Source organism: Clarias gariepinus, chromosome 1 (assembly GCF_024256425.1).
Source record: "Clarias gariepinus isolate MV-2021 ecotype Netherlands chromosome 1, CGAR_prim_01v2, whole genome shotgun sequence".
In the NCBI taxonomy this organism is placed as follows: Eukaryota; Metazoa; Chordata; class Actinopteri; order Siluriformes; family Clariidae; genus Clarias; species Clarias gariepinus.
This window is the reverse complement of record NC_071100.1, coordinates 31,082,070-31,105,828: the sequence shown is the minus strand read 5'-3', so window position 1 is coordinate 31,105,828 and position 23,759 is coordinate 31,082,070. Positions and strand designations below refer to the sequence as shown.

General features: G+C 38.4%; 4 protein-coding genes across 6 annotated transcripts; 3 read left to right on the top strand and 1 right to left on the bottom strand.

The window, feature by feature from the left end:
- The first annotated feature begins 59 nt into the window (after positions 1–59).
- Positions 60–5,815, top strand: adad2 (adenosine deaminase domain containing 2). Of its 2 annotated transcripts, none has more exons than XM_053498255.1 (9): positions 60–123; positions 651–1,067; positions 2,709–2,837; positions 2,930–3,080; positions 3,684–3,848; positions 4,422–4,636; positions 4,808–5,042; positions 5,143–5,275; positions 5,417–5,815. In XM_053498255.1, the coding sequence occupies exons 2-9, from the start codon at positions 671–673 to the stop codon at positions 5,525–5,527; spliced, it is 1,536 nt and encodes a 511-aa protein (XP_053354230.1). In that variant the 5' UTR covers positions 60–123; positions 651–670; the 3' UTR covers positions 5,528–5,815. The 2 variants fall into 2 exon arrangements, with proteins under 2 accessions (XP_053354230.1, XP_053354239.1); XM_053498264.1 differs by lacking the exon at positions 60–123 and adding an exon at positions 375–454.
- A 5,442-nt stretch (positions 5,816–11,257) lies between these two features.
- fam113 (family with sequence similarity 113) lies at positions 11,258–15,255 on the top strand. Its single transcript, XM_053495355.1, has 6 exons — positions 11,258–11,529; positions 11,613–11,692; positions 14,053–14,285; positions 14,476–14,626; positions 14,782–15,025; positions 15,194–15,255. Exons 1-6 carry the CDS (start codon positions 11,457–11,459, stop codon positions 15,253–15,255), a joined length of 843 nt encoding a protein of 280 aa, XP_053351330.1. The 5' UTR covers positions 11,258–11,456.
- An 813-nt stretch (positions 15,256–16,068) lies between these two features.
- Positions 16,069–18,651, bottom strand: cskmt (citrate synthase lysine methyltransferase). 2 transcript variants are annotated; one of them, XM_053505164.1, is made up of 2 exons: positions 18,476–18,651; positions 16,069–17,607 (listed from the first exon to the last, which is right to left on the bottom strand). In XM_053505164.1, exons 1-2 carry the CDS (start codon positions 18,561–18,563, stop codon positions 16,934–16,936), a joined length of 762 nt encoding a protein of 253 aa, XP_053361139.1. In that variant the 5' UTR covers positions 18,564–18,651; the 3' UTR covers positions 16,069–16,933. The 2 variants fall into 2 exon arrangements, with proteins under 2 accessions (XP_053361139.1, XP_053361146.1); XM_053505171.1 differs by lacking the exon at positions 18,476–18,651 and adding an exon at positions 17,812–18,469.
- Positions 18,652–18,727: 76 nt separating this feature from the next.
- Positions 18,728–23,682, top strand: otub1b (OTU deubiquitinase, ubiquitin aldehyde binding 1b). The gene is made up of 7 exons (XM_053505153.1): positions 18,728–18,853; positions 20,462–20,523; positions 20,995–21,093; positions 21,568–21,686; positions 22,639–22,723; positions 22,800–22,994; positions 23,155–23,682. Exons 1-7 carry the CDS (start codon positions 18,811–18,813, stop codon positions 23,350–23,352), a joined length of 801 nt encoding a protein of 266 aa, XP_053361128.1. The 5' UTR covers positions 18,728–18,810; the 3' UTR covers positions 23,353–23,682.
- The last annotated feature ends 77 nt before the right edge of the window (positions 23,683–23,759 follow it).

Genomic DNA, 23,759 nt, shown 5'->3' with positions numbered 1-23,759 from the left:
ACAACCTGAGCGGAAGTTACATTAGTCCCGCCTCACGGATGATCGACAGGCGTTTCGGCCAATAAGGAACATCTAGTTAAATCATTAGTGGAGAAAAAACGTTGGCAAAGGAAGAAAAAAACGGTTTGTTGTATATTTCGACGTTAATGTTTTTTTTCTCTCAAATTAATACTATTTTAATGTATGCAGATGATTAAATTTGTTTGCATTATTCCTGTTTAATTGTCGATATCAGCATTAACACTAGCTAACGTGGAAGGAGTGTTAGCGTATCACTGTTTAATTGAGTTTTTCCTCAGTTAATTGCTTACAGTTTTTTTTTTTTCAAAAAACACTATTTTGAATAAAAGTGAAATCTCATTTGTACACACACCAAATCCTAGGTGTGTGTACAACCTAGGATTTGGTGTGGTTTCCTAGGGTTAAGCAGTTAACTGTCTTCCAGTGCTAATTGGTCAATTATTAACACTACACTGTACTGTATGTCCTAAAGTCCATAAGTATAACTACTACATAAAGTTATGTACTCCATGTTAATATTCATGTATCTTGTGTGTGTATGTGTGTGTGTATATATATATATATATATATATATATATATATATATATATATATTTTATAATTATTATTTTTTTACATTTGTTTTTAAGATTCAAACTACCGGATCGTCATGGATCCCAAAAACAGTGGAAGAGGGAGACGCCTTCCCAGAATTGCTGCTTCTCTGATAAAGCGCTTCGCCACAGACAGGGAGCCTAGATTCACTGTTCAGAAGGCAAGCTTAATGCCTCTTCCTTCTCCACCTGCTCACGAATTTGACTCTCCGACAGGATACGGACCCAAGACCCCTGAGTCCCCGGTGCGAGCTCCTCCGAAGAAGTCCAGTCCATCTGCACAGCAGGTGGCGAGAGGCCGTATGCTGACTTCACCAACCTTATCTGTGGAAGAAAATGACTCACAAGAGAAATGCCTGTCCCTGGAGAGCCTGAACAGTCCTTCTGAAGGCGATGACTTCTTACTAGGTTATACAGCTGAGAGCTCACCTAAAAGAGAAAAGAGGACTGGAGGTATGTTTGTGTGTGTGTGTGTGTGTCATTAATGTTTGTGGACACCTGGCCTACATACTTGTCCAATATGTAAACCTCCTGCTCAAAACTGTTGGAAGTTGTATAAGCTGTAACATTAGAATTTGCCTTCTCTTGCCCCATTACATTCCAGCATGACAAGGCTCCTGTGCACAAAGGCAGGTATATGAAGAAATGACTTTCTAAGGTTGAAGTGGAAGAATTTAAATGCCCTGCACAGAGATCTAAGCTCAACCCCACTTTTGGCTGTGGTTGCTTTTCAGGTCTCCTTGTCCAGTGCCAGTGCTTGACCTCACTAATGCTTACTCATACTGCTGCTGTTATACATACATGCCATATCTTTACTCTTTTATATTTGCACATTCTGTATCATTTATAAATTTTATAACAGTCGTCTAAGCATTTTGCTGCATATCATACTGTGTTAGGTTGTTTACGTGACAAAGTTAGATTTTTTTTTATTTGGTTTTGTATCTAAATGAGCAAACCTATATATATATATATATATATATATATATATATATATATATATATATGGGTGTGAAGGTCAGTTGTCCACAAACATTTGGTTATAAAGTGTACACTCGCAGAGCAATTTGTTATGAACACTCTTTCGTGCATCATGTTTGGCAGCAGTGTGTAAAATCATGCAGATACAGACCAAAGCTTCTGGTTCATATCATGCATCACACTGGGGAGAAAAACGTGATCTTATTTATTTAGACACTGTCACAATTGCTGGTGTCATGCTGGTTTGAGTACTTCTATAACTGTTTTTTTTTTTTTCTAATTTAACACACAACAGTCCCTAGAGCTTACTCAGAATGGTGCAATAAGAAAAAAAAATCCAGTGAGCAGAAGTCCTGTAAACTGAAACACTTTGTGATAAGAGAGGCCAACAGAAAGCGTTCCAGCTGACAGAAAGGCTACAATAACTCGGATAATAACTCTAACTATAATTATAGTAAGCAGGAAATCTCACATCAAACATTGAGGTAAATGGGCTACAACAGTGGGTACGAGCTTACCAGCTGGACAGCTGAAGACTGGACTAATCTCAGCTTCTCCTGAGGCACATTGAACGTTTTTAGAACTTGAAGCCATAGACACAGTTGTTTTGTGTCAACAGTACAGCCTGGTGGTGTGATGGTGTAACAAATTTTTCTTGGCAAACTTTGGGCCTGGTAATGCTAATCAGTCATAACCTAAATATGACCATGTGCATCTCTCATGGCCACAATTCACCATCTTCTAATGGCTAAATTAAGTATGATGATGCACCAAGACACAAAGCAAAAGTAATTACTTTTTACTGTACATCACAATGAGTTCATTATTCTTTCCCAGTCACTGAATCCAAATCCAGTGGACACCTTTGAGATGTGTTACAATGGGAGATAAATAGCATGAAACTGCAAATGGAAAAAAAAACCCAGGATGAACTGTCCAATGTGTTCTTGTCTGCCTAGACCAGAACTTTAAAATAATGTTTCCAGCATCTTGTCATGAATATACAGTATAGGGCTGTTGAGCGCTACCTCCTCAATATTAGTTTAGTGTTCCTAATAAAGTGCTCCCTCAGTGTATATTATCATATTACGGTTAATCTGATTCTGATTTCAGTGAGGTTCACAGACTGGCACAAGCATCGCGTGGCAGCCCTGTGTAGCCTACAATTTGACCAATTGCTGAGGGAATGTCCTGAGTATCACAGTACTAAAAGCTGCTTTGCTGCTTTTGTCCTAGAGAGAGGTTTGTGTGATTCAAAGCCTAAATACGTTGTGCCTGTGTTTTGTATTTAGCAGCAAATGTAAAGGTTTGTAAATGTATCATGTGTGTATCAGAGGTGACGGACACAGGAGGGCGCTGTTGTGAGCATTATGAAGTGGTCGCAATGGGCACAGGGCAGAACTGCTGCAGCGGTTGGCACTGTTTTACAGGCTCCGTTGTACATGACTGCCATGGCATCGTCATTGCACGCAGAGCCCTGAAAAGGTAAGTAAAAATAATTTAGAGCATAGAGAAAGTATATCCTCTTTACATATACAGTATTGTGTCAACATTACATTACTGTTCCCTGAGAGCCAGTCTGTAATTTAGAACTGTTGTGTGTTACACTCCAATGAACTCTTTTTATGATTTTAAGATTTCTAAAAGAAAAGCTTTAAATAATATTTGTGCAACATCCCTCAGTACTATACAGTACATTACAGTACCTTTTGGTCGAAAGTATCTGAACACTATGTTAAACACTCACTCATCTTCTATACTGCTTTATCCTGTATTCAGGGTCGCAGGGACCTGGAGCCTATCCCAAGAGACTTAGGGCACAAGGCATGGTACACCATGGACAGGGTGCCAATCCATCGCAGGGCACACACACACCCATTTACACACTACGGGCAATCTGGGAACGCCAGTTATTATATTTAATATAAACGATAATAATTATTAACGCTAATCACTGCACTCCCGCGCCACCCTGTTAAACACTTAGTTATCTAGAAAGTCTTTGTGTGCTGTAGCCCTAAAATAATTTATGTATTTTATATGTTTCATCCTAACAATGGTTTATATGTGTTTGTGTCATTTTATTAGATATTTGTATAAGCAGCTCATGTTGTTCTACAGCTCTGAGCCAGAGCTTCGAGAGCTCTCAATATTTCAGAGCTCTCCCACAGAGCTGCTGCTTCAGCTCAAACCAAAGATGTACCTACACCTCTACACCAACCAGACACCTAAAGGAGCAGCACAATACATACTGTAAGTGACAGAGAGATCATGCAAAAATATATACGTTTTTTGTACAAACTTTTTTTTCTTATTTTTATTTGTCTGGTTACAAACTTTTTTTATGACACCATAAAACATAAGCGTGATAAGAATGGATCAAGTAATAACAGCCAATCTATTATATCTATATCCAGTCTATAAAATCAGTACAGTCTCTGTACCTGACCGGTTGCAGAGGATTGTTTTTGTTTAAGACACACAGTGACCTATAAATCATTTAAGTATTAAAAACTTTAGGAATTAACAAGTCACTGAATGACAGATAATCAGGTCAGTGATTAGTATCCTGGTGATGCTGAATGCTAAGTGGTTGGAACAGATGAGGGGGGAAATGAGGTTGCTGCTAAGGTTGTTAAATAAACAACCAATTTTAAATTGTATCTTTAGAGATTTCCAGCCTATCAGAGCAAAATATTTGTTTCCATTAATTTAATTCAATCTAAACCTAAATCTTAAATTGAGTAGGAAGTAATGAGATCCCAAAAAAAAACACCTAAATAACTTATTGTGCTGATCAGTAAAAACCGATAATTATCTTTACAGGAAGTCCCTTGACAGTGGCTACTCATCACTGAAGCTGCAGTGCCATTCCAAAGGTTCTCTGATTCCGGCTGCCTTCCTGCTTCCCAGCGTCTGGGGCTCTCACATCTGCTGCATGTCTGACAGTGCAAAGCTTACTCGCTGGACTGTCACAGGAATTCAGGGAGCGCTACTGAGTCACTTTATTAAGCCACTGTACATTACCAGTGCCATTCTTGGTGAGAGATTATATTGTGTTTGAGAGATTGTGGTTAATATGGCACTTACCTACACTTGTGTTTTAAAACATCAGAAAAACACATTATATTTTCACAGTGTATTATGTTTTTGAGATGTTTGTATCGTTTATATAGTTTATATTTGCTCAGCGTTTTGTTTTTTCTGTCCAGGTGGCACTAACCATAGCTCTGATGTAGTGTCTGACACCATCAACAAGCGCCTGGGGACTGGTCTGAAAGACGCCCTAAGTCCCCCATACCAGCAAACAAGCATATTCTTTCAGAATGGAGAGCAAATGGAGCCAGCTATAAGCGCAGACCATTGCAAGAACCTCAGTGTTAACTGGTGCCGGGGAGACTCTAGCATTGAGATTCTAGACAGCACAACTGGATACTCCTACACTAGGTAAGGCTTCTGTTCAAAAGAGGAGGAATTTTATAAGAGCTAGTAGGTATGTTAACATTAATAACCAACTTCCCCTCCCATGCATAATGTTTTTTTCCAGCTCTCCTTTTGTGAGTGGACCTGGGTTTTCTAGTAGACTATGCAAAAGAGCGCTGTTCTTCGCCTTTAGAAAAATTGCAGTGCTCTCTGGTCAAGAAGAGCTTCTGTCCTTTGACATCTATCACAAAGCCAAGGTAAAGAAGTTTCCAGATGCTGATGCTAACACCTCTGACTAAGATTAATTTGTATCTAAAAAAGTGATTTATGACGATCATGTAAATTTATCAGCGTGCATTCTTGTCTTATTGAAATTTGTTTTTTTTTTTGTTGTAAAGATGGCTGCCAACTTATATCAAACGACCAAAGCTTTGGTAAACCAGCAGTTCTTAGCCAACTTTGCAGGACCATGGAACTCCAAACATGTGGTAGACAGCTTCAGTTGCTGACTTGACACTATTGACTACTGTGCTTAATATTCTTTGTTGTTCTTTGTTAAAGTAAATTCATTTATACATTTAAAAATATACAGAGGTGTGTTTGATCAAAAATTGAGCAGTTCATTCTTTTGAACAGCTCACTTTAATTTGTTTTAAAACTGTTACCTTCTTGTTAGTATTTGTTTGCTTGTCTTAAACCCAGTTGGTTTTTGAAAAGTTGTTGCTTGTTAAAAAGTAAGAAAGAAAAAAATTTCATTATAATTGTTTGAAGTGAAAGATTAAAAATGTTGAATAAGCCTTTGGTGCCTGGGCATGTTTTTTTTTTTTTTTTTTTTACTCGTTGATTAACAATATATTTACACACATTGCATACACAGTACATTACCACAAACATACTGAAACATGTGTTTTTATTTAAATACATGACATAGTAGGTAAAATAAAAACACTTTTAAATACAACATTCATTTTTGTGAAAAAGAAAAAAAAGATTGGACATCCTGGGTATCGAGGTCTAAACTCATGCCACATACACTATACACGTAGGTTGGCTGCACCCACGGTGTGGAACATCTTTTATTACAGCAATTCTGACAGCAGTGCCATAATGCATTCTCATTTCTCAAGAGCTGACTGACACAGCTTGTCCTTGAATTTAGAAACATTTCCTTTTTCAATATGGTGGTATCCCTGATTCTTCCTGTTTTTCCATAATGTTTTGTTTGTGACCATATATAGGATAAGCAGAATAAAAGATGAATAAATAGCTTATGGTAAAAGTAAGTAGTGTAGGTAGGCAAATTAGGGCTAGGGGGGCTTATGCTCACTCTAAGATACCCTGCCAAATGGTTCTTATACAGTTGAGTTACTTCTGCCAATGCTGCCGTACACTGATTACTGATCCCATATCACCATCTCCTACGGCAGCCATGTGATGAGCTTTCCAGCCACCACTAGTTCAGTGGTTTTCTTAGCACCACATTCTCTGCCAGAAGCCACCAGAGGCAGGCATCTTGAAGGATTTATTGATTGGTATAATTAATTACAAATTCTTATAGTGTCATAATATTAAGTTGTCCTCATGATAAAAAAATAATAATTATAAATATATAAATTACTTTTCAAGCTCGGCGGCATAGTGGCGTAGGGGTTAACACTACTCCAGTTTTCTCCCACAAAGACATACAGATTTAAAAATGGAGTTCCCTAAATGCCCTTATTGTGCGAGTTTGTGTGTATGTGTGTGCCCTGCAATGGATTGGCACCCAGTCCAGGGTATACCGGGGACTTGCAGCTGCGTCAAAATGCAGCTTTTGTCTGCTTAGTGTCTTAAAAGTCTTACAGGACATATTGATTCCAATGCAAAAGTGTCCGATACCAAAAACACCTCAATTGTTAACGGTACTTGTTAACAATATGAAAATGATAAATTATAAGTTCTTTCTGCTGCAGACTGATGAATTATTTTATGATCTATTATTGCCCAATAACATAAGCTGAAGTCATTCATTCCTTTTATTCTAGAGCAATTGGAAAACTTTTAGAAAACTGTTTTCTAATCCAGAAGGGCATGTCATACTTTTTAAACCACTTATATTCTTATGCAATGTTGTAGGACCTCTACAAAACAAGTTAGTTCCTGTTATCACTTAAAGTATGTATCCCTCACCAGCCTACCTTGCTTTCTCATTCCATGTTACAGCTTGTCATATTGCTGACAGAAACTTAAAAAGTGTGTAAACGTCTGTCCTGAGGACTCCTACATGGTGGCAATCTTAGACATTTACATGGGTCTCTAGTATGTGTGTAAAGACAAATAACCTGAGACAATACATCCCTGCTTTTCAAGCCACAGAACACTGTGAATTCAGTTCAATTCAATTCAATTTAATTTATATAGCGCTTTTAACAATGGTCATTGTCTCAAAGCAGCTTCAAAAAATGAAAGAAATTCATTAAAAAACAATAATAAAAATAAAATAATAAAATCATAATAATAATAAATTGTGTATGTGTGAGAAAAATGTGTCTGGATAATAATGAGATGAATGAATGAAATGTCTCGGTGACGGCGACAGTGGCAAGGAAAAACTCCCTGAGATGGCAATAGGAAGAAACCTTGAGAGGAACCAGACTCAACAGGGAACCCATCCTCATCTGGGTGATAACAGATAGAGATGATATAACATCATGTGTGTTATGCAGCTGAAAGTACAATATAACAGAAATTCTTTAAATTAACATGAAGTCCAGTTCAGCATAGGGATGAGTCAGTAGGTGCAGAGGGCAGATGGGGTCTGGATCACTGGGAGCACAGGAGCAGGATGTGTAGCTCCAACCATAATAAGGCAGAATCCAGCTGGAGCTGGTCCTTCTCTGGATGCCTCAGGATCCTTGCAGGGTTGGCCTTTGTCTACTGAAGCTGGTACAATCTCCTGATGCCTCGGGATGGGTAGAAAAGTACAGAACAAATGGAGAGAATTAGCGTAGTTGCCATTCAGGATAGATGTACTGAAGAACGAAGTTATGGGGTGAGTTACCCGTATGCCAGATTAAAGAGATGCGTCTTGAGTCTACTTTTAACTACTAACTACTTTTCTACTGTGTCTAAGCCCCGAACACTGTCTGGAAGGCTATTCCAAAGCTTTGGAGCTAAATATGAAAAAGCCCTACCTCTTTTGTAGATTTTAAAATTCTGGGAATTACAAGAAGTCCAGAGTTTTGCGATCTTAAGGAGCATGGGGGATTATAGCGTTTTAGAAGACTGGTTAGGTATGTGGGTATGTACCTTGTATGTTAGTAATACTATTTTGTAATTAATTCTAAACTGAACAGGTAGCCAGTGCAGGGATGATAATATTGGGGTTATATGATCATATTTTCTGGATCTAGTGAGAACCCTGGCGGCTGCATTTTGGACTAACTGAAGCTTGTTTATTGAGGATGCAGGACAACCACCTAGTAATGCATTACAATAGTCCAGTTTGGAGGTTATGAATGCATGAACTAGCTTTTCTGCATCAGATACGGATGAGATGCCCCTAAGTTTGGCAATATTTCTAAGATGAAAAAAGGCTGTTTTTGTGATATTGGAAATATGATATTCAAAGGACAAGTTACTGTCTAATATTACGCCCAGGTCTTTTACTGTTGAGCTGGTAGTAACAGTACATCCTTCTAAACGCAGGCTGAATTGTGAAAGCTGTTGTGTGCTGGTTTTTGGGCCGATGAGTAATATCTCTGTCTTGTCTGAGTTTAGTAAAAAAAAGTTATTGGTCATCCAATCTTTTATGTCCTGGACACACTGTGAAGACACTGAAGCATGGAGGGACAAGCATCATGATATGGGGATGCTTCTCGTTCTATGGTGTTGAGCCTATTTATTACATTTCATGGATCATGGATCAATTTGAGTACATCAGAATACTTAAAGAGGTCATGTTGCCTTATGCCGAAGAGGAAATGCTCTTGAAATTGGTGTTTCAACAAGACAACGACCCCAAACACACCAGTAAGCAAGCAGCATCTTGGTTCCAGACCAACAAGATTGACGTTATGGAGTGGCCAGCCCAATCCCCAGACCCAAATCCAATAGAAAACTTGTGGCCTGACAATAAAAATGCTGAATGTTTCTGAGGCAAAACCAAGAAATGCAGAGGAATTGTGGGGTGTAGTACAGTTGTCACAGATGTGAAGCAGTTCTCAGAAAGCATAGTTATACAACTGAATATTAGTTCAGAGATGCACAAGAAAAATTAAACATAAAGCATTTTTGTTTAAACAGTAGATTCGTCACTTTATAAAGATGAGTGATGACACTGCTATTCTTTTGAACAGACTTATATTTGTTTTTCTTCACTTTCTGTTACTAATAATCCATTTATCACATTTTTCTTCATGTTGTTATTTAGAATAGAACATGCAGGGTGTCCAATGCATTTGTGTGATTTAAAAGTTAATTATATGGATATGGAGCTTTACTCACTTTTTTAACACATTGCTATTATTTTGAACACCACTGTACACACTTTGGAGGAGCTCCAAAACCTGTGTTAACTTGTCAAAGAAATAAAATATGGAACCTTTAAATAACATGCTGCATTGATGCACCTTAAGCAGTATTATCCTCCCCTGCCTTGGCAAAGACTGGGGAACCAAACAGATATCTAACAGGAATGCACGGATCACAGGGACGCACGAGTCAGTGCACTCTCAGTGCCAGGCCCAAGCCTGGATTAAACAGTGGAGGTTGCAGTCAGAAAGCGCATCTGAAAAAAAAATTTCTGCCAAATCAAAATATCTGAAATGGGTGAATCACTGTGGTGATTCCTAATCGGAATCTTAAAGGAGAAGAAATAACATATTGCTTAAATATCAGTGTGAGACGTGAAGTTGAGTTGAGTTTCTCCAGTGCAAAAACGTTGGACACCGAAAGAAGGCTCAGCTAATCATAGAATTTGGGGCAAGTGGAAATTTTGATATTAGAGATAACTGGATGTTTATCAAATCAAAGCAGAAATACAGCTTTCTTTTTATTTTCATCTTTTTCAAAAGGCAACCTGACTTTACAAAACATTTTTATTTTTCTCAGGGTCATGTATACCTGTAGAGGTTAGTGTTGACAGAACACAATTATTTGAGATTCTATTATCATAGTATACCATCTGTATACACCAACACACAAAGTTTAATAATAATATAAATGAAAAAAAGGTAGTTAATAGCTCATGAACAAGTTTTAATATTCTCCTATACCACTTATCCTGTGTGAAGGTTTGCGGGAGCCTGGAGCCTATTACAAAAGACATTTGGGCATGAGGTGGGATACACCCTGGAGAGGGTGCCAATAAATACATCGCAGAGCACACACACACACACACAAACATTTGGCAATGCCACTGAACCTAATCTGTATGTATTTGGACTGTGGGAGGAAACCCACCAAGAACATGCGACGAGCACAGGTTCGAGAACCAAAACCAGCCCACCAGTTTTTAAAGGTGGTACAGTACAACCTGATAGATTTGAGAAATGCCCACATATGTAGTCGTCAGGTTTTAACAATCACTTTGGTGTAAATGTCTTGCTCAGGCCCAGCTTTACACTTATAAACAACAAAATGCCAGCTTTACCTGACACAGTTTGTATTATACTACATTCTCTTTTTATTATTATTATTTTTAAATGCTACACAGAACTCAGGATTATAGCATCACCGTCTGAAAAACTGAATAAGCATATTGTCCTGATGACTGAATAATAGACTGAAAAACAGATTAAGGTTGTCACCTGAATGAACGTGGGCGTAATAACCTAAATGTGTATAGCAAAAGCTATCGCTAAATCTACAGTATATAGCAGTAGCATGCTTTCCAACGCGCTGTACAGTTATACGAAATAAGAATTGTTAGGTTATGTAGACAAGAGTAAAAATAAAAATTTACTTTTTCATATACAATAAAAAAAAAACACTACGTAGTTTTATATAAATGCTTGTTTGTGTTTTACATCGTTTTCTTTACCGTATGAAAATTTCCATGTACAAAAAAAAAATAATAACGTACAAATCTACTGCACATTCAAACAGCCAGTGGATAAAGGGCGCCCCCTATTGGAAGACAGTGGCATTTAAACAACCCCATTTGATTTCTTTGTTGTTTGTTTTTTTTTTTAAATAAAGGATCGATATAAACCCTACTTACTCGCATAATATCGTTCATAGAATTGACTAATTCGGGAGAAGTGTTTTTAATATAATTATTCTTAACCATACAAATAAGGTTTGTGTACAGAGTGTGTAATCTTAGGAGTACTTATACCTGAAGGAAACCGTGTCCTGGCACAACACTCCACACCACATCTGATCTCGACGTCTGGTGTAGTTGCTACCTGGCTATACTGTAGTCCTGGTGTAGAGGTTTGTCTAAATTAGGAAGGTATGAGGAGTATAACACATCACCAAACAAGTCAACTTCTCCATAACAAATTTGTTGTTGTCCTTGGAGATTCAAGTGAGTATTAATTAGCACAGAAATTCGCTGACTAATGGCATAGCAAGCAGCTGCTGGTAAACCTGTGTGTTTTGTCCCTCTAGTTCAGAGATCTGTGTATAAAGACTTGGTGTTGCTTTTGAAAAGAGACTCTTATCTGTCGCTCTCCCAGCTCAAAAGCAAGGTATGTTTAGTTTTATTTATATATTTTCACTAATTACACTTAAACCACCTTTAGCTTAAAACCTGTACTTTAATCATTTTATTAGTTTCTTATGTAGACCTAAAACTAAGTTTTTAACTTAAATTAATGTTAATTGCAACAGCTAACGCCTGGCTTTCAAATGGCTATAAGTTTGTGGACTCCTGACTTATTCACTCACTCACTCACTCACTCATCATCTATACCGCTTTATCCTGTATTCAGGGTTGTGGGTAAAGTAAAGTGCTTACTAAACATCCCATCAACCCTTTTGCTTTTATAATAACCTTTATTCTTTTGTGAAGGTTTTATGCTAGGTGTTGAAATGTGAGTCAGTGTTCCAGAATCCCTGGGATTGAGGTTGGAACACTGAGCAGACCACTTGTCATCCTTGACTTAAACCTTGGCAAAACCTCTTTTTATACCCCTTTGCTGTGTGCACAGTGACACTGTCATGCTAAAATATCTTTTGACACCCTTAGTGTGCATCCAACATATTTTGGAAATGCCCACGTGTGGGTGCAGTGGTCAGGTTTCCACAATATTAGTGTACTGTAAGTGTCTTGCCCAGCACCATTTTTTTACTTAGACAATGCCAGCTTTACCTAACAGTGTTTGTCTTGTACTACATTTTCATTTAAAAAGTTCACCTCAGTAGTGATGAAGTGCTTTGAGCGTCTGGTCAAGGACTTCATCATTCTTTTCTACCAGACACACTTGACCCACTACAGTTCGCTTACCGTCCAAACCGTTCAACTGATGATGCTATCTCTCATCTCCTCCACACATCACTTACTCACTTGGACACTAGAAGGGGGAATTATGTTAAAATGCTCTTCATCGACTACAGCTCAGCATTCAATACCATAATTCCCTCCACACTCACCACCAAGCTGGAGCACCTGGGACTCAACTCATTTCTGTGCCAGTGGATCTTTTATTTTCTAACTGGCAGACCACAGGCAGTAGGGATGGGTGGACATGTCTTAGCCTCCCTCACTTTCAGCACTTTGTACACGTATGACTGTGTGGCCACTACTAGCTCTACCACGATCATTAAGTTCGCTGATGACACCATCCTTCTTAACGTCAGTAAGACAAAAGAGTTGATAGTTACCTTCAGCACTAAGCAGGAGAGGAACTACCAGACCCCCATCATCAACGAGAGCCCAGTGGAGAGAATGGAGAGCTTTAAATACCTCTGTGTTCACATCTCGCAGGACCTGTCATGGTCCCGTCACATCAACATCATGGTGAAAAAGGCCCGACAGCGTCTCTACCACCTCAGACGCTTGAGAGACTTCAGACTGCCCTCTAAGGTGCTTAGGAACTTTTACTCATGCACCATAGAGAACATCCTGAAACATCTCAACCTGGTTTGGGAAGAGCACCATGCAGGATTGACGAGCTCTACATAGGGTGGTGTGATCAGCTGAGCGCATCATCCGCACCGAGCTTCCTGACCTGCACTCAATCTACAGCAAGTGGTGCTGGACCAAGGCCAGGAAGATTGTAAAGGACCTCAGCCACCCCAGCAATGGACCGTTCTCTCTGTTAAGGTCAGGAAAGCGATTCCGCTCCCTAAAAACCAACACGGAGAGACTGAGGAGGAGCTTCTTCCCGCAGGCAATACGATCTCTTAATCAGTACACCACATAATACTAATCCATTTTGCACATCCACACACATGGTTTTTGCGCCCACTGTGGACCTTCTGGTCATTCAATAACACTAGTGGCCACTGCACAACTACACATTTGTGGACATTAGTTAAATAACCCAATTACCCCTATCACAAGTCACTTTAAATATGTCACTTTCAAGCATATTTGCACACCCCCTGGACATTTTGTTACCCGGATGCACAAGTCACTTTAAACACTTTGACCATGTGACATTTCCTTTATATTCAACTTTATTCCCACACAAAAAGTCCATAAATTCTATAGCTCTATATTGTACATCTGTCTCTTATTTTTCTATATTTTTCATATATTTTTCTTATATTGTATATTTTGTACTGTACAGGTATGTTATTTTATTTTAATTTTATTCTTTCTTTTTACCTTCTGTTTTCTTTTTCATATTTATTTTCCATTCATAGTCTTTTATTTTAAGATCACGGGCAGTTGTCTAAGCATTTCACTGCATATCGTACTGTGTATGACTGTGTATGTGACAAATAAAATTTGAATTGGATTTGAATTTGAAATTCTACACAGAACTCAGAATGTTGGCCCCAACATCTGAACAACTGAATCTGCATATTGCCCTAATGACTGAATGTCGGTAGTAAATACTGTATGTGCTTGTGTTTTTATAATTCTCACCTCTCTCAACAGGGTGAGCTGTCCTTTGAACAAGACAGTTTAGTAGAGGGTGGAAGACTAGGTCATATGAACAATGGCACAGAGTACCGAGAGGTTCGGCAGTATCGCACTGACCATCACCTTGTCCAATTCTACTTCATTACACGGGTCTTCTCTTGTTACATGGAGAGCATCCTTGCTGACTTCAAACATGGGCTGAAGCCAGATATGGTCATAGTGAGCTCCTGTGTTTGGGATATATCAAGGTAACAATGTAAATGGTTACGTTTATTAGTTAAACATACACATAACAATGACATAAAGCAGAAAAAGGAAGGAAGAAATATATTTTCTTAATGGGCTACAGCTACTCCACCTGACCAGGAGGTATTCTTTTCTCTGCATTGTGTGATTTTTTTTTTTTTTTTTTTTTTTTTTTTCTGCTTCGCTGCTCAGGTACAACCGTAAGTGGGTCCAAGAGTACAAGGAGAACCTAAACAAATTTTTTATTCAGCTAAAAGCTGTTCTGCCAGAAGAATGCCTTGTGGTGTGGAACATGACCATGCCTCTAGGTGAGAAGATCACAGGAGGCTTTCTTGTACCTGAGGTGGGTCAGTTGGACTAGAGAACTCTCCTAAGTTGTATTTTTTTTTATTTTTTTTATTATTATTATTTTGGCAGCATAGATGCACAAAAGTGTTGTGTTGAACCTAGGTAGTCTACAGAGTTTGTCATCTGTCATAATAACTTCCCACATTTCAGATTGAGCACATGGGGCCGACTCTTCGCTATGACGTGATTGAGGCAAACTTCTATGGTGCAAAGCTGGCAGATGCATATGGGCTGGATGTCCTAGACCTTCACTTTCTTTTTCGGTTTAGCCTCCAGCATCGCATGAAAGATGGGGTTCACTGGAATGCTTTTGTGCATCGTCAGATCACTTGCTTGCTGCTGTCTCATGCTGCTCAGGCCTGGGGTGTAGAGCTGCCCAACCCTGTAGTCACAGGTAAGTTATACAAGTATAAGATCGTAGGAATCTTTGGTGACTTATTTCTTGTTCTTGTTGAAACCACAATAATTTTCTTATTTGGGGGAAAAAATGTTTATTGTACCATTAATTCACACAAAACTGCTGTTTTGTTTACACTGTATAACTTCAGTCTTCAACTTTAAGATTTTAAGATCTTCAACTTCAGTCCTGGGGGCCAGTGTCCACCAACGTTTGCAATTCACTAACACTCAAACACCTAGTAATTACCAGATTTGTCTGTTCTATTAGGAAAGTTAAAGCCCCAGCTTATTCCATGTTTTTTTTTGTTTTTTTTTTAATCATGCAAATTAAAATGTTTGTCAACACCCTTCATGATATTTTTCTGACCACATTTCTTTCACGAAGTTGACAGTTAAGCAGTATTCTTCAAGGTCATGATCACATGTTTCAGTAATTTCAGATCTCCTTAGCAGTTTTTTTTTGTTTTATACAGTCCAGTAATCTGACCCTTTGATTAGTAATCTTTATTTTGTAGAACACGGTCAGGGATTGCTGGATTGCAAGCCGACTCCAAATGAAAGTGACTACATGCCAGCAGGATCTGTGGCAGATTCTGGTCATTATGGAGGTAAAATTCAGAATCTGTCCCTTTTATTACAATTTATCTACCTGGTTGTAAGTCCTACTGAGTCCTATACAGTATATAAAATATAATACCTGGTTGTATGTGATTAACAAAAACTATAATTTGAATGAAACCTAAGTATTTAGAAAATATACAGTTTTAAGTTATTTTAATGTATTTCTTTTATGACAGCCTGGCAACAGCAGCAACTGCACTATGATGGTTTTGGACCCCATTTTTATGAGGATGTGTTGCCTTCACACTCTCAGTTCAGCACTTCTTACTTTAGCTTTGAGGATAAAAAAGCTAATCAAGGTAATGAATTCATAGCCTTCACGATCATTGCTGTTTAAGGTTTTAGATTATTATGAATTGTTATCATGTGCTCTATGATGGTCATAATAATTTTCCTTTTTTTTTTTTTGGTTCAAGGTGGGAACTATGGCCATTATAGCACAACTGCACATGCTGCCCCCTCCTGGCCAAAGAACAACATTGTGATGAAGAAAAAACACAAAAGGCGCCAGTATTATCCATACTCTCGGCATTATCACGATCAAGCTTTAAGGTACTGAAAACAAGCAATCATGTTACATGATTTGTTTGATGATTATAAAATAGTCATGTTCTTCAAAACTTCCACTGGATGGAACTAAATGTAAACGTGTTTTGGAAAAAACTTTGTTCTTTTGTTTAAATTAAACTGTAACTCTGTAAACTGTACTTTTCTCACTTTTTATAATGTGTTCTTGTAAACTTCGAAAAAAAAAAAAGATTTATTTTTTAAACACTTGCTCTATTGTTTTGTGCTTCATTGTTCACGTTCTTAATGGCAGGCTTTTAATGAGGTACATTTTATGTGGACACCATTGTATTGTCTACAGTTTCCTGATGTTCCAATTTCTGTATTTTATACACCATATGAACCTCAACCATGCTTTGTATGGACAAAATGTTGGCTGTTTTGGAATCTGTCAATATTGTATGTTTTTTTTGGTTGTACGTAAAGGGCTGTTTTTGTTGGTTTTAAGCTGCTGCTTGTGCAAATTATAAATAAAATGGTGTATTTACAATAATCCTAAGGGGTCTGCATTTATTAAAGACGTTTTTTTCACTATTCCATCTTGCCAATGATTGTGATCCACACTGCACAATGCATATATTATGACTGCATTGTACATGCAGTGATCATGGTCAAAAATCTATTAAATAATGAAAATTTTTAAGGTATCTAGAAATTTAATTACACAATGCAAAATGACAGTTACATAAAACACAGTACTGTAATGTTCAAGGTGTCAATCTTGGGCTCTATAAGGAGTTATTTGATAACAGAAATAAGTGACCCCTCTTAATTCTCCAACTTCATGTACTGATACATCAGCTGCCACCTCTATGTCTCGACTCTCTTTCTCCAGCCAAAGCAGCCTGGCATCAGGATCTTCATCTGAAAACTGCAGCAGGATGCCTGAGCGTCTCAGAACAGTCAGACACTGCTGTACAATTTTACCAGCTTTTACTTGCCCATCCTTGGACCTCAGCAGTGCATCTGTTGTACCTTTATCTACTATCAAAGCCAGGCTCCTGGGCTCAAATTGTCTTCCCAGCTTTGTGCAGTCCATCTCTCTGAAGACAAGGGTGGATGCTGGATTGCAGGGTTGCATTGGTGTGTTTTTAACATGCTCCTGCATTAAACCCACAGCTACTGGGGAGATATCAGCACATGTGACCTTCACTGCACATTGGGAGTGGGTGTAGATACCAGGCCCCAGTGCTGAGGTGCCACAGCCAATATCCAAGACATGTAATGGCGCAAGAGGATCAGACATGGAATGCAGTAGAGGCAGGATGGAGTCTTTGACTGAATGAAAGCCAAAAAACCACTCAAAGTTCTTGAATTTTCCTTTACTGTTATTTTCTGTGTAGAATCTGTCCCATGTTGCTTTCTTGTCCATGTTGTTAATTAGGTCATCTGTGAATGCAAGCATATATTTAATGAATGTATATGACACAAACTGCATAGTTTTAACTTTGCTATAGAGTTGAATGCAAATTCTTTCACAAGCTTAGGATGAAATAGAACTTCACAAGTGGCCAAATTAAGTATAATAAAGTTCTAATAATAAAATGTCAAAAAGAGAGGTTGAAAAGAGACGTTTATTATAATGTGTATTACCTTATATACTCAATTTTAATGGTTGCTTTATGCGCAAAATATTTTAGGTTAAGGATGTGTTTCAGTTGTCTCTGCAAAGGGCTGGCATGGCTGCAGATTTTCATACCAACACAAAAGGCACCATTTCTGAGAGTCTATAGAAGCCTCCTTCTTGGAATGAAAGCTTTAAACCACACTGGATCTTTGCAGACAAGACTGGACACCTTTGTTAATACTGATCTTGAATAGTCTTAATATATTCACTCTCACTTTGTTAGATGAAAGTCACAGCAAAACTCTTATTTTTAAACCATGCCTTTCTAGATTGTACGATATGTTTGAGATTGTGATCTTATTGTGTAGGGTTTCACCTTTAGCCTGATTTTAACTCCCTACATTTGCATTGTAATGCAAGAAAATATATACTTAAGGCACATTGGGGAATGCAAACTTTTGCACTCGAAGTATGCCATGTTATTTCGTTTCTGCACCATTTCCACTGACATTTAGTCCTCGTAATAGAGGCAAAACAGTTTAAAGTAGCACACATTTCTTCAGGCAAGATTGATTTCTAAGCATTAGAAGCGTTAAACATTTCTCTCAACCATCATCCACAATGATGATGAAACAATCCTGTCTTGCTCGACACGTGTAACCAAAACAAGGAAATAAATCTTGAACTAACTTGTCAAACTAGTATGATGCCAGCGCCGGGCTGACCAAATTCTCACACTTTTCAACGACAATAAAACTCTGTTTAATAGCAGTGACATGTTTTTAAAACAAGTCTAGATTAAAGATTAGCTCAAACAGCTTCACAACAACGTCTGTTGCTGCGGAACAAATCTGACCCGGAAGTGCAGGAAGTGGAGAAGTCCAAAATAACACCCTAGTGGTTATGTAGTGCACTACTTAGCGATTATTAAACTCGTTACCAAGTGACCTCGTCCGTGTAACGAGGAGCTGTTTGGGATTTAACCGCTCTCACAGAAGGAGGGGAAACAGAACCCTGAATCCAAGATGGCGGACGAGCAGCAGGAAACATCACAGGGAGAGATGGAGGGTGAGTGAAGAAACAATTCCTTTTAAAAATAATAAAAGACGAATTTTTATTTTTATCTTCAGCTACGGAATTTAAAACGCACAAATATTTTTATATAATATATACGTTTTGTTTTTAAAATATCCTCGGGGGACAAAAAAAAAATTATTCGTTGTCCGCAATGTAGAGATTAGCCGCAGAGAAAGGAAATACTGTAATGATGTCAGAAAGCTGAAAAGTCTGTTAATATCGTCGTCTCAAAGTGGGAGATGTTTTATTGTGCATTGTTCTGCTTGTTTAATGCTTTGCCGCAGTCTAAATTAAGGTCATCTCCTGCAGCATAAACAGTACAGCACATTTATACCTCCATCTGCCAGCGAGCAGCACTGCGATTGTGATTTATGGACGGAGAATATTTGAGTTCAGCGTCTTTTTCTCCAGGTCGCGTCACAATCCGTCTTCGGCGTCTCAACTCAGCGTCGTTTGTTTACATACAAAGTGCGAAAGTCTAATTGTCTAATTGTCGCCTAATTGTCCTCCAGCCTACGGAGAAACACAATTCCACTGTGGTTTCGTGCCGTTCAGTCAGTCAGTCATCTTTATATCAACGTGAAACCTGCGCTTTCGCGCTCACCTGCTTCACTTCATCTGTTTAAATGCGCTCAGAATAACTTCAACCAGTAAACACGTGTACAAGAGTCTCCTCTAACACCGAACAGCCTGTACCTCTGAGGGACTTTGTTGTCGATATTTAGGATTAGCTTCAAAAGACATTGGTCAATTTTGAAAGTTAAGAAATGATATATTAGCTCACATCCAAGTTCAGTTCCAGTTGTATGTCAGTGTTTAACAGAAACACTTTGGCTGCAGGTGAGTGCTGGTGTTTGTGATCCACTTCCCAGGGCAATGTTGGAAAGATGTCTAGTTTTGGCGTTTATCTATCATCTCTGCTCCCAGTGATCGAGTTTTTTAGTCATACTGTATGCATGTGAACACAGGGCCAACAGTACGGTGAAAGGCTTAGGACGAGAAGAGCTAGTCAGCTTGTATAAATGTGTGTGTGAGTATATGTAGGTATGTGTGTATGTATATGCAAAAGTGAGTGTGTTATTGCACAGGGTCACATACTGTACATTAAACTTCACATGAGCCATTCCTTCCTTCCAGGGATTTTAGTGTCTGAAGCTTTCTTAGAGCTATACTTTTAATTGTCCACAAACGTGGCGTGTCATGTAATGATTACATCACTCAGCTATCCATTTAGTCCTCACTGTTCTCAAAGTCCTCCGTTCCCGGCGGCCGCCCCCCGATTAGTCTCTTATCATTGTTTTTAATGGCCAATTGCAGATCAGCTCTGATCCCAGTGACCAATGATTCCCAACAACCAATCCCTGATCCCCACTTACCTGTCAACTGCGTCAGTGTGTCCTCACTGTTGTAGACTATTTAAAAGTTTTTTGACCAGTTCGGTGAAAGATCAGTATGTCCTGATTTTATACCATGTCTTAACTGATGAGGTAAAATCATTCCTGATTGTGTCCTTTAATCTAGCCAGTGTGTTTAAAAACTCCCAGAAGTGACCCAGTTTTTAACTCCTCATTAATCTTCTGTTTTTTTTTCCTTTGATAGGAGTGAACTGCTTGGCCTACGATGAGGCTATTATGGCACAGCAAGACCGAATTCAGCAAGAAGTAAGTTAGAAAGTCTTGTGAAAAAAAGTCCACTCTTGTTCACTTGCACGATGGAAGTCCACAGTTTGAATAGTCTGTATTTGTCTGTGTTTGGTTTTTACTAGTTACTGTGACTGATTCTTCAATTCTTTAATATTTCTCAATATTGTTTATAGTGTATTGTCCCTAGTCTTTTGCCCTTGTAAACCTTAATTGGTGTCCAACCTTCTGAAAACAGACTAACATGAAGGCAGTGCGACAGAATTCAAATGCCAGATTCTTTTGCATTACATACTGTTACATTTAGGTGAAATAAAAAAAATTTGCTTACTGTGTACAGTAAATTTGTTTGTTGTGAAATTGTGTGCTAATATATTATATGCAGTATATATTTTTTCCAGTTACAGTGAATGTTATAAATTAGTTATTATATTTCCTGCACTTACGTGTGTGTGTGTGTGTGTGTGTGTGTGTTTGTTTGTTTTGAGACAGATTGCCATCAGTATCCCCTTAGTGTCCGACAGACAGGATCTCTCTGTGCTACAGAGCGAGTATGCTGAAGAGGACACAATCTATCAACTCAAGATCAAGGTTAGGACCAAATCTTCATGCGTACATTTAGTTAAATATGTAATAATTTCATGTTTCTTAAAGGGATTATTGCCAAATCTATCTGGCTGTGAAATTTATAATTGCTGTAATAGGTCCATGAGTGTCACAACTGGAAAGCATATGTAAATTTGCGAGTCAAAGAGAATAAAATTGGCTGTGCTCTGTGTGAGTTACTCACTTCCCTGTCAATCGTTGTGAAGCTAGACAATCGTGACAAAAAAGGCAGTTGTTGCCTTCCTCAGAGTGTTCAGCTGTCTTGTGACCCCTCATTAGCAGCTGTTTGAAAAGATTCAGTGGCAGAGCTGCACGTGTTAATGGGTAAGAGTTGGCAACTCGGAGAACATGTGGTTTTAAAACAGGAACAGATAAACACAGATTTACAGTAAATGAAAAAGGAACAAAAAAAGAAATGCATTTGAATAATATTTTTAAAGATTTATGTTGTTCCAACAGGATCTTCATAAAAAATATTCATATATCCGGAAGACGCGACCTGATGGAAATTGTTTCTACAGAGCTTTCGGCTTTTCACATTTGGAGTCGCTACTGGACGATGGCAAAGAACTACAAAAGTAAAGCTTGTTCTAAATGTTTGTGAACTTCATTAGGTTTACCTGTAGGTATGCAATTTATCTGTCATTAGGACACCGTTTTCCCCACCATGGTCCTGGGACATTCCCTGTCCTGCATATTTTGCTGTCTTTCCTGCCCTAACATTATTGATTTAGTTAGCCAGCTAATTAAAAAACACAGCACATGAAAACCACAAAAATGTGCAGGATGGGGAATTCCAGGAGACGGGTTAGGAAATTGAGCATTAGGAGAAAGAAACCACCAAGGAATGTGGTCACAAATAGATACTAAAGGACTAGAGGGCGATTAACACACAATGCATAGGAAAAGATTAGCTATTGTGTATAGTTATATACACCAGATCCAAACCCAACTGTAAACTAGTCAGTGGGTTTTAACTACAAGGTTGGTATACCCTTTTATTTATATACATATACACACGAAGTACCAATGTCAAAAGTTTGTTCTAACAAGTTTGACATTTTCTAAATTCTAGGACAATTCTGGCTTTTTTTCCCCAAAAAACTGTGAAATAACACATAGCATTAGGTAATTGAGTAACAACAACAAGAAAGCTCTTGCAAGAACAGTATTGTCAAATGCATTTGCAAAACTCATTAAGCACCATAATGAAGACTAATGAAGACCATCCCAGGAAAGCAAAATCAAAACTTGGCTCTGCTGCAGTGAAGTTCATTTAGAGTTACCAGCCTCAGAAATCACCAAAATCAGCACCTCAGATTAGAGCATAAGTAGCAGACCCATCTCAATATCAACTGTTCTAAAAAGATTTTTTCATATTTTTATGCCTCTAGCGTTGTTTCACAATGTAAAAAGAAATAACAATCACTAAAGTAAATGGAACCAGAAGGTGTGTGCCAAACCTTTGTCTGGTAGTGTATATGAAATATTACCTATATGTTACTTATGATGTATAAAAATGTCTCTTAGGTTTAAAGCAGTGGCTGCAAAAAGCAAACTGGACCTTGTGAACCAGGGCTTTACTGAGTTCACTATTGAAGACTTTCACAACACGGTAAGTAGAAACAAGAAGACAGTGCCTGCATACTGCTGTTGTTAGTTAATCCTGACTTGTGTTATTATTACATTAGTTTATGGACCTTATCGAGCTGTGTGAGAAGCAGCCAGCCCTCGGGGAGCTGCTGAGCTCCTTTAATGACCAGAGTGTGTCAGACTATGTGGTGGTTTACCTGCGGCTGCTCACCTCCGGCTATCTGCAGAGAGAGCATGCTTTCTTCCAGCACTTCATAGAGGGAGGACGTTCTGTCAAAGAATTCTGCCAGCAGGTACGACATTGCTGAAACTGTACGGTCTTTACAGAAGTAGGAACTCGGGGGGGCTGGGGGGGGGGGGGTGGTGACGGACTACAGAAAACTATAGGAAACTACACAGATGTACAAACCAGCTTTTTAGGACTAATGTCATTTTTATTTATTTTCTGTGCAGGAGGTGGAGCCAATGTCCAAAGAAAGCGACCATATCCACATCATAGCCTTAGCACAGGCGTTGAATGTGTCCATATTGGTGGAATACATGGACCGAGGGGAGGGTGGCACAGTTAACCACCACATTTTCCCAGAGGGTAGCGAGCCACGCATCTTTCTCCTCTATCGACCAGGTCATTATGACATCCTGTACAAATAAATGTGCAACTTCAGTACCATGGTGGAGAATACACCAGAGAAATGGCCACAAGTTTTTTGTGCATCTCTCTGTGATGGTGACACTATGGTATTGCAAATTATGTACAATGAACATCACACAAATTTTCCTGTTGTTATGAAGCTCCCTAATGATTTAATGAACGAGTAAAAGTAAGCAGTGATCCAGCATTAGGGTTGTACAGTTTTGGTTTTCCTTTGTGGTTGTAAATGTTCTCAACTTGCTTTTAGTTAATGTTTTTTTTTTGTTTGTTTGTTTTTGTTGTTTGTTTATGCTCATTTCATGAGTTTTATTAAAGGGATTTTCACCTTAGGTCTCCAGGGTTCTTGAATAAAATATCTTAAAGGTAATACAGTACTGTTTTACAGCAAGGGGGAAAAAAAATAAAT